Genomic DNA, 11,063 nt, shown 5'->3' with positions numbered 1-11,063 from the left:
GCGCCCACTGTAAGTCCTATCTTTTTCAGCAGGGCGGCTCTTCAGCTAGCGGCTTCCCAGCCTCCCCTCTACGCTCCGTTATGCAAGCAGCTACACTGTAATAATAATAATTATTATTTTAAAAGATAATTTATTAAATAGTTAAATAGTAAGCCAGGCACCTCAAAAAGAAATATTGGATGTAAATTACTTGTGCAAATTCCATGTCTTCTGTATCCTCCCTGTTTGCTGTGAGAGACCTTGGAGAAAGCGGCTGTGGTAGCGCTGCGAGAACCCTTTCAGTACTTACGCATCAGAGAACGCAACACTTAAATATTTGTCACGAAATGCCTTTGGTTTCCAGACCTAGGACATTCCTTCAGTCGTGTCTTTCGCATGAACTTGCCTGCCCCTTTTTCACAAAGAGAAGGGAAGTGTCTCCTGCCTGGAGTGGGGGCCACCACCGAGGGCCACACCGGCTGCCGGCACTGGAGCTGCTGGGCTGGCTCCTATACGTGGCTGCGGTAGGAGCTGCTTTCTCTGGAAAAGAGGAGGAGGTGGTGGGAATTGCTGCGATCCAGTGCTCCAGTCCACAGGGCAGCACGCTGAGCCCAGCCCTGCTCGGCGCTGAGGACACTGCAATCTGCTCGGCCGTGAAGAAGGCGGCGGAGGCTGGGAGACGCTTCCAAAAAGCCAACATCTCCCCGGCTGCTCCCGGACGTTCTCGGGAGGGGGCTGCTGCTACTGCTTTGGCAGCCGCGTTGGCACAACCCCGGGATATTTATGTGCCTCCACAGCTTGGCAGCCAGCCAGTCCTTTTTAATTTTTTTCCTTTAAGGAAACACCCACGGAAGAGAAACAAGAGACTCCAATGGTTTCTTTCGGCAGATCTTAGTGCAGAAAACAAAGAGGAGAGAAGTTTTCAGGAATGATCTTGCTGTGATAGGTATCTACTGCCTTGAAAGATGTATTATCCAGCAAGTACCAAGTATCCTTCTCCAGTTCCAGAACAAATCAGTGAAAATCACACTTCTGAAAGCAACCAAAAGGCTGGTGGGGGGCGGGAGAGAGTGCATGGGTTCCTCCTTGAATGGTGGCTGTATCTTAAGCCTTCCGATTAAAGGGTAGATCTCACTGGGATCCATCACTAATAGATGGACAGTGTTGCTCATGTATCAGTAACTGAACTCTGAATTTTGGCCGGTTTGCTGCCACACTAGGAGTGTGTGATTCCATACAGAGCTGTGGCTTGTGGTGTCTCAGAGCGTTCCTGAAGTGTGGGGAGTGGGGCTGCAGGTGTGTGTCCACGTATGTGGGGAGGCGGGATCCCTCACTCTGAACTGAACGTTATTCTGAGGGAGCAGCTTGCTGGCCACATGGTACGTGGTCACTCTGTGACCCACTTAGATGTTCTCAAGATGCCTCTCTTAGATGATTTTGAGAGTGCCTATGTGGGTGGCAGAGGTGTACAAACTGAGGTATGGTGTCCCCAGAAGAAGGACAAATGGTGATACAGAAAATGGTGAGTAGAAATGAATGGTGACCAGCTTTTGAGATGGAGGGGGCTGTCATACTTGTTAGCGGGGGTAAGAAGCTCTCTACAGCAGTGGTTCAAGGGGACTTTGTGAGATTTAGGAAGAAAGTGCTGAGCTCTTTTTATCCATCTGGGAGTCTGGGCAGCTACTGAAGAACGTAGCACTTGGATACTATCAGAGCTACCAGACCGAGTCAAACAAGTTCTGTCATGGCCTCCCAATGCTGCCTCAGGGTGATCCTCGAGGGCTTTAAATGTTGGATAAAAGCATTACAAGCACAGCACATGATAATTGCTGGTAGTTCCAGATTACTTTAGGGGGCCTGAGCAGAGTATCACCCCCTTTATTTTCAGGAATAAACCTTTGGAAATATTTTTGCTCTATGTTTTCTTTATGAAGGACTCCTGCTACAGCCATTTGTGATAATGTATCTGCCCAATAATAAATCAGTTACTGGCTTTTCATCTCTGGCGATGTTGCTTCTATCTCAGCCAGAGCCTGAAGTTTCCTGACAGGGAAGGGGACGTTAGCTTTCCTTTAATCACTGAAGTAACATAACCTAAACGTTCTGTTGGCAGGGACCGTGGGCACCCCGACTGTGAATTTTGTAGAGAAGCCACGAGCAAATGGGCTGGGTGGATCTCTCACCCTGCGTCCGCAGCATCTGTGCAGTGCCACAGTGATGAGGTGGTGGAGAAAGACCTTTCTCGCTAGGTCTGGCCACCTGGCATAGGTAAAGGTGGTAAGAACTCTTGCCCTGGATGATGGAAAGCATGAATATCACCCAGAGTTGTAAAGCTTTTAGGTGAAATCTGAAAACCTGTCGCGCACATATATGCAAGATATCTCATGGATAAATGCACACCGTGATCACCAGAGCTGATCACAAGCCATCTGAGGGGAGACCTCATTGCCCTCTACAACTACCTGAAAGGAAACTGTAGAGAGGCGGGGGTTGGCCTCTTCTCCCAAGGGAATAACGACAGGACCAGAGGAAATGGTATGAAGCTGCGGCAAGGGAGGTTTAGATTAGATATTAGGAAGAATTACTTTACTGAAAGAGTGGTCAAGCACTGGAACAGCCTGCCCAGGGAGGTGGTGGAGTCACCATCCCCGGAGTTATTTAAGAAACGTGTAGACATGGCTCTTCAGGGCATGCTCTAGTGCCCGGGATTGTTGGTTTGTGGTGGGGTGTTGTGTGTGAGGTTGTGGGTGTGGGGTTTAGTTGATGGATGCTGCTTTTTTTTTTTTTTTTTTTTTTTTTTTTGGGGGGGTGTTGTTGTTTGGTTGGTTTTGTGTTGTGTTTTTTTGTTTGTTTGTGTGTTTTTTTTTTTTTTTAATGTGGTTGGACTCGATGATCTCAAAGGTCCCTTCCAACCACTAAGATTCTGTGATTCTGTGATTCTGTGATTTGCCATCAATAGGAGAGATGAGGATCTGTTGTCCGGGGACCTAAAGCCGCGTTGGCCGAGAGCGCACCTGCTGCTTTTTGTAACAGCATTTCACAAAATAAACAAGTTTAAAAAATAAGCAAAGCGTGCCTATCAAGGCCAGGCTGGATGGGGCTTTGAGCAACCTGCTCTAGTGAGAGGTGTCCCTGCCCATGGCAGGGGGGTTGGAACTAGATGATCTTTAAGGTCCTTTCCAACTCTAGCCATTCTATGATTCTATGATTCTATGATTTCCCTCTCTCCAGAGCATGAAGACAGAGAGGGGGAATCTTTGGTTCTGTTCGACACGTTACCACAATATACAAGCTGGGTATTTTTGGAGCTGTGGCCAGTCTGAAGAGAAAGAGCCCTGCGGTAGTAATTGTCTGCTCCCACGGCACATTTGAGGTTCTGCCAGTGGGCTCCTGGCCCGTGCAGGAAAGTTGAGGGCTCTGACAGTCTTGCTCACGATAGCTGACAGAAGCCAGCAGGATTAAAATACCCTCCTCAGACAAAGAACAAGCAGATACAGGGATGCTGTGACCTATTCCCGCAGGAGCTGCCAGACCCACTACTGGAGGGCTCTCAGGAAAACTACGCAGAGCCCATGAGATAAAAATAGAGACTGCGTGAAAACGTGGGGGCCTACGAACGGTCTCGGCCAGGGTGGTGCTAGCCGGGAATAAAAGTCCTCAAACCATCTCATCCAAGGCTCTACCTTCTCCTCACCACCCTGCTCCCCGCCCCTGTTTGAAGGTTTAGCAGCCATCCTTGCTTCGTGTAGTATTTCCATTTTAAGCCTAAGAAGGATAGATGTTCCAAGGCCTTGAGTCACATTAACTAAAACTCAGCTCCACATCTGGCATTTAACTAATTCTTGGCTCTTCAGTTTAAAGAAAAAAAAAAATCATCAAAGGATCATCTTCTTGATCATCTGACCATACTGTAAAACCTTTGTTTTGATCATTTTTGCACGGCAATAACAGATTTCTTTCAGACTTTAAATGGAGCAAACCAAACAACTTTCACTGGTGACCACTGAGCTCTTGATCTAAATGCCTCGATAGGGGAACGAGAGAAGTATGGGAATTAGTCTGCTAAGCTGGGGAAAATCTTTCACTTGGGAGCTCGTTACAACAAAGTTCACACAGTACTTCATTATATCCTGGGTGGCTTACACCAGAAATAATAAATGTAATTTCCCCCTCCACCTCCCAAAAAATCACCCTACCCAAAAGCCCAACTCATTTGTTAATGCCAGGAGGTGACCCCTCCTTTCTAGTGCTCCAGGATTTGGGGTGGGTGGTGACAACACCGGAGCTGGCAATTAACCGATTACCACCTTCCAGCCTGTTGCCTTGCCAGTGACCTTCCCTCGGGAAAGGCTTGGAGGACGCACACCCTGCTTGCTGTTGGGAGCCCCCAGCCAGTGCTCCTGCCCCCCCCCGGTGGCAGGCAAACACCTTTTCCCAAGAGCTATCGCTCCTGTGGGGACAGGACAAGCAGGCGTGGGGGTGACAATGGGGCCATAAACCCAGCTATTGATTTTGGTGGCCTTTTAGATTGCTTTTAAGGGAAGATTTTACTAACTTCAGGGATAAAAACTAAGCGTGCTTGTCAGTCACCGTTCAGTGAGCAAGTAAGGTAACTGTCAGTAAAACAAGATGTTAGCAACTTTATAGCTTATAGTTGCTATACTTCATTCTCTCCTTTTTCAGGCTCCGTCAGAGGGCTGAAAACCAAACACCTTCAAAAGTAGTATTTCTCTTCCTTTGTAGTAACCGTCCAGTAGGTTTTAATTGGAGCAATGTTTTGAACCTCGATAAAGCAAGAACTACCACATCTGCCAGTAGCAGCAATACTTACAGATATCAAGTCCAACAACAAAACACCGATGCATGCTGTGTTTCCACCAATAAATTAGATTTTAAAAATTAGCATTAATAGGGATATGGCTCACTAATTTAAAAAACAGTTAGGAAACTGTTTTCAAATGTTACAATTACTTCTATTAAGTTACTACAATTTTTATTTTCTTGTGAATGTATCCCAATTTATGACAATAGCTTTGAGATTGGGGGGGGGCGTTGTCCTGTCCCTCACCCTTCCAACAGGGGTTTGTAACCCACCACTCACTTTCAATCCACTTTCCAGTAGTGGATTGAAGGAGGAGCCGCACTGGCGCTTGGAGGAATTACATCAGACTTCCTCCTCCCCCCGCTCCAGCCCCTGCATGTTTAACCATGAGCATTCTTCCCTCTGCTACTGCGGGGCCCCCCCTTTCACACCAACCCAGTCCTCCTCACAGCTTCCTTGTCCTACCCCCTCTCCTGCCCCACGCAGCAAAAGCTCTGATTTTTGGTTAGCTCAGTTCCTCCTCAACTTTTACTAGGTAATGAGGCTCAGACGTGTCAGCCAGGCTGCCTGTGTCTTGTCTCTCTCCCCATTTTTAACATCTGGCACGCTCATTTTACATTTTGCACAGTGAGGCAGAAGTATTAGATGGGTTATCTACGCAGCCCAGATACCGCCAGGAATTCATGCTTATTGGCCAGAATTGCTAATACTGTAGTTAAGCTGCTATTGAGCTAATAGCCTTAAATGCAGTAGCTTAAACCAACACCAATTAACACCGAAGAGGATCTAATGCTGCAGTTTTCCCCAGATTTTTTTAATTTACAGCATCATAAAGCTTCTGCTTTTTTATACACACAGTCACAGTACTTGGGCACTTTGAAGGATGCATTTCTGTGCACGCTAACTTCTTTCCTATCAGCACGAACCAGCATTCTCTTTTTTCTCTCCAGCCCCTCTTTGCCAAAGAGCACATTTTCATCCGCGTCCCTTTGTTTCCCAACTCCCCAGCTGAACTATGACCTCGCAGGCAAAAGACCGCCTGCTTAGGTTGCAGCTCCTTTTCTTAGGTCAGATAGGAAAGAACTCCACCATGTATTAAAATAGGAGCTTGCTAAGCCCTGGCTCACGGAGGAGTTTCCCACTGCTGCTCCAAGGGCTTTAGGAGGCAGCACCTCCTACCCCATCCAAAGAGAAGGAGCCTCCCTTCCCCCAGCACACAACCAGGGGAAACATTTTTCTCCGCAGGATTAGAGTCTGCTTCCAGTTAACCAGTTCTGAGTTTAGATTTTGCCGTGAGGACAGAAAGTGTTTCATTGTGCTAACTCAAGTTTTTTTTGGAGACTTTTTATATAAAACTAGTGAACTGAACATCCTCCGTAAAATTTATCTTCATTGTTTCCTCCAGAAGAAAGAGGAGGAACGGAGGGAAAAAAAGGAACCAGAGTATACAGGTTGGTTTTCTTCTTGTAAGAGGCTAATCCACAGAGGGTAAAAGTTTAATTATCTTAGTGTAAATAGCATGTTTGTTTAGTGCTCTTATGTATATTTAGAAATTAAATAAGTAGAGCAATGCTGCTGTTCACATCTGGATTCGCAAACCTCCCCACACCTACTTGAGTTAACAGATTGCAAACTCTCTCAGACTAAGTACAGGGTGGGGGGAACACACCATTTTTGCTCAGTGAATGCCTTTAGACCAAAGAGTGCTTACAGCGTAACATACTATAAATCGTTTTGTGAAAAAAAGTAAATACATTGTGTCACTGGTGTAGACAGAAGCAAACAAGGAATCACCCATCTTTTTACCAATATGCAATTAGCTCTAACACTGTATTTCTAAATAAGATGGTTTCATTGAAATTATAGTTATTTCATTTAACTGAAAATGTACAGTGAAATATACAAGAACATGCCTTTTTAAAAAAAAACCAAACTACTGACCATTGCTACTTACAAATAACATAAATTATTATTCCAGCAATTGTAAGGAAATTACTTAAATAGGAGAGCAAGATTTTTAACCAAGTAAAAAGACTAATTACTTACACAGCTTAGACTGCTTCTGAAGTGTAATTTTATTCTTAGCTTCACACAGACGGAACAAAAATGGAAATCCTTCAACTTCACAGTGTATATAAATTATGTGAAGTTATTCTGCAGCTGCAATCTAACAAAGGCTACTGAAATCACCCACCTTGCACAAGCAAAGCCTTTACCTACTGTTTAAATATTCCTGTTTTTACAAACAGCACAATGGACAGTAGCACTGAAGGAACAGCTGATGAAAATATTTTCCTGTATTTAAATGAGACATAAGTACAACTTTGCTAAAATGAACCATTTTGTTTATAATGGAAGTTAAAGCAGTCCCAAAACACTGTCATTAATCGTCTGAGACCCTGTAGTAGAACATATCAGTTCCCAGATGTTTAACAGGAGATCATTCTTACCTGTGTACATAGTCAAATACACAGATACATACAGACATACAAAAAAAGGCTTGTACACTGACTTAAAAGATTTGCTGTGAATTTCGTGCTTGGATTTGTTAGGAAAGCCAGCATGATTTGTCAGTTTTAGGCACCTCACACGTTTACAGGGAAGACTGCCATTTTTGGACCACCTTCTCCCAAAGCTGTATTAGAGCACAGATTCCTCTGTTGCAGACTATGAATCACTTCCTTCAGTGCCAGTTTGTTTTCTTTCTGGATCAAGAGAACTGCCTTCAAATAAAATTTTGTTTCTCATTCCTTCTTTAAGCATCCTTTGCCGGATCCTGTGTTGGGCCAAATTGTACCTGCAGTAAAACCTAGAGGAGGGGATGAAAAGAAAACACGATTCCCTGCTTTACATAAGTGACACTATCAAATCAGAGTTATTCAGCCAGTTGAAAAGTTTGAACCACATATAATAATGCTAGTAAAATTCTTTATGAAATGATGCACAATGAAACTACTAGAGTAACTGCTGTTTCTTTAAGGCAAACATTAAGCAGGCGCTGAGGAGCAGGATATACAAGTCCAATGGAAAACGCTAACTTCTGTAATTTGGATCTTAATTTCATGACCATTTAGTATGCTGCCTATATGATTAGGACAGAAGGATGGCATGTGTGAAGGAATAAAGAAGAAAGATGGAAATAACTGGGTGGTTTGATAAGAAACAACAGCAAATTAGAAAAAAAAATGTAAAAATTCAAAGGCATTGAACTCTTTTAAAAAAAGAAGTATTTCAGGGAGAAGGAAGAGGACACTTTGCTAGGCAAGTTTTTTATGGAGTTTCAAAAACACTGTGAAAGGTCACACAGGGATCATGTACAAAGCAGCCAACATAAGTCTGTCAAAATTCAAGAAGCGTTTTACATACCAGTATCCTAACATTGTGCAAATAAAGCCACCAACTGCAAAGTCACACGATCTTCTAACTCTACCTGAAAGAAAAACAAAAATCCTCCAAAAAATCAGTGAAATAACTTTGGATGTCTTCCCATTATTGATAAAACCTAACAGCAAACAGGAATTAATTTTTCCTTTATATATAAATATATAAAACCCAAAAGGAGTAAGTACTTACTAGTTGCTAAAAAATGTCCAAGACCCACAACTAAAGATCCCACGGAGCCATACAGCACTGATTCTCGTGAGCATGGGACACTATTAACATCAAGAAATCCTAGGAGTTTAAAGGACTGTAAAAAAAAAAACGAAAACAAAAGCAAAACAAAACCACACCATAAATTTAAAAAATTACATTTGTAGAAGACTATGATGCCAACTCAGCAAAAAGTGAACATGCACAGTCTGTATCTGAGCACAAGTGAACATGCACAGCTGTATTAGGAATGGCTTTGGAAGAGTTAACTATTGATTTAGGCAACATCATTTTGTACAAACCCGTTGATCCATCCTTTCTATTGAATCTTATAAAAGAACTATTTCATTTTTCCCTTTTCATTCCCCAAAAAAGGAAGGGAAAAATCCCTTAAGAATCCAAGATCTCTATTCAAACCAACATACATCACAACAAACAGGTTGCTTGTACGGTTTGTACAGTTACAATCAATTATGCAGTTAGTTATGCCACGTAATTTTAATATCTGAAAAGACAAATGTGCTTAAAAAAAGTGCAATTACTGGAGAACGTGCATGTAGTAGAGCGCCTTATACTAAGCACTGCATAAAAACATAAACGAGTAATTTTTAACCTAATCCTATGCACAGGCAGGGGCTGTGCACATAAATTCTTCTATACACAACACAGAAGTTTTTAAATGAACCTACTGGTAAAAACTATTCAAACTATTTCAAACTCTGTCTCACATCTATAACCTACTCTAGCTTATACCAATCAGTTTTCTATTTGATTTTCAAACGGTAATTTCACAATGGCATTCATAAACCCAACTGTGAACTGACAAATACATTTTTCATTTCAGAGATGTCTACACTGGCTTCTGCATAACCCAAGTTTTCTATCTTGAATATTACTAGATTTCCCACCTGACAAAGATCCCTGCAAATGCACATTGGCACCTCAGGCAGAAGTGGGAAGCCACATACAAAAAGGCCTCAAGATGACTTGGGTCAGGGTTAAGGTGGCCACACTGAAGTAACATCTGCACCTCTTTCTGCTATTAATTATTTTGTTAGGGATGGTGTCAGAATTAGTCTTCATTCTACTGCGTTTGAATCCTTAGACCATTAAATACCACATGTGCAACTGTATCAACTAAAATGTTGAAAGAAGACTTTTAAATGCTTTTGATTTTTTGTATTTTATTGTACTTGGACAGAGTAGATTCTGAAGATGGAGTACTATAGTCAGCTATGTGTGGAGGGCTGGCAACTCTGTGAGACAAGTCACTGTGAAACACCTCTGACCGGGGCATAAGGGATGGCAAGCATCTGATAACAGCTGGATTTGGATGCAAGTATGGAAATCCCCATCAATAATTTTATCTATGTTCCCTAGGGACGACCATCAGCTGTTTCCACATAACCCCTGTGTGCAAATGAGATAGAAAGGATTTGGTCAATGTTGGTCCAGTCTCCTAATGAGTAATTTCAAGTACTCTCCTACGGAATAAGTCACTTGATATGTTGCTGTTGTTGGCTAAGAAGGTACTCCTGCTACAGCCACGCAGCATGATGCATCCTTTTAAAATAGTATTTCACCTGTTGCTATACTTGAAATCACTTGTTGTGACTCCATCCACTGCTAAATACCGGCGTTACGAAGGCTCAAGTGTCACGACGGCGTTTCACCCGCGGGAGGGAAAGCCCCGCAGCGGCGTCCGTGGAAAAACAAACACAAGCCCCCCCACCCCGGCCCGGCCCTGCAGAGCCCCAGCTCCACCGTCGCTTTCCGTGTATTGTTTCCTCATTATTTCCTCTGGAGCAAAACCAGCGGGGGATCACCGCTGCCCTGCGACACCCGCTCCTCTCCCCGGCACAAGGCTCCCCCTCGCCTTTCGGGGGCGCGGGGAGCCCTCCTCATCTGCTTCATCCTCATTCTCCTCCTCCCAGCGCCCGGCTGCGCTTCAGCGGAGCGGGGGGGAACCCTCACACCGCCTGACAGGCTCCGCGCACCGCCTCCTGCCTCTGTGGGGATCACAGACCCGGCCCGGACGAAGCGAGGCGGGACCACAGCTTCCTCAGCCGCCCGCCTCAAGCCGGGCCGAGGAGGGAGGCTACGGGGTGGCAAGGACCCGTCACCGTCCCTCCGCCCCCTCCATCCTCCATTACCTTCCTCGGCTCAGAGTCGCCCTCGCCCGCCATGATGTGACAAGCGCCTTCCCCGCCCCCGCCTCCCGCGCACCAGCGAGTCCGGACTACGGCCGCCTAGAGAAGGCAGGGGGAGGGGCCGCTCTATCCGCCCCGGCCCGCCCCATCTCTATGGTGCCCGCGGAGCAGGGGGGCCGGGGGGGGGCAGCCGAGCGCGCCGGCGCCATTTTAGGTCTCGCGCTGAGATTCCAGCAAAATCCTTTGTTCGGTGAAATGGGTCACGGCGCGGGGCGCGCGCACGCACGCACGCACGCACGCGGGGGAGGGGGGGAAGGAAGCGCGGCGCTCGCGCTTATCCTGCCCCGCCCCGGCCCGCTGGGGGCACGCGCCTGCGCCGAGCGCGGTCGGCGGCGGTTGTGTGGCGCGGTGGCGGGTGCGGGCAGCGCCCCGCGGGTTCGGCGCCGCACAGGCTGCGGGGCAGGGCCGGCCCCTGCCGTTCCGCCGCCGGGGTTCCCCGTTCGGTGCTGCGAGAGGGGCGC

General features: G+C 45.7%; 1 protein-coding gene across 1 annotated transcript; it reads right to left on the bottom strand.

The window, feature by feature from the left end:
• Positions 1 to 4,718: 4,718 nt before the first annotated feature.
• COX20 (cytochrome c oxidase assembly factor COX20) lies at positions 4,719 to 10,784 on the bottom strand. The gene is made up of 4 exons (XM_074168340.1): positions 10,546 to 10,784; positions 8,375 to 8,489; positions 8,168 to 8,231; positions 4,719 to 7,610 (listed from the first exon to the last, which is right to left on the bottom strand). The coding sequence occupies exons 1-4, from the start codon at positions 10,576 to 10,578 to the stop codon at positions 7,469 to 7,471; spliced, it is 354 nt and encodes a 117-aa protein (XP_074024441.1). The 5' UTR covers positions 10,579 to 10,784; the 3' UTR covers positions 4,719 to 7,468.
• Positions 10,785 to 11,063: the final 279 nt, after the last annotated feature.

Source organism: Numenius arquata, chromosome 2, assembly GCF_964106895.1.
Source record: "Numenius arquata chromosome 2, bNumArq3.hap1.1, whole genome shotgun sequence".
In the NCBI taxonomy this organism is placed as follows: domain Eukaryota; kingdom Metazoa; phylum Chordata; class Aves; order Charadriiformes; family Scolopacidae; genus Numenius; species Numenius arquata.
This window is presented reverse-complemented; position numbering and strand designations above follow the sequence as displayed.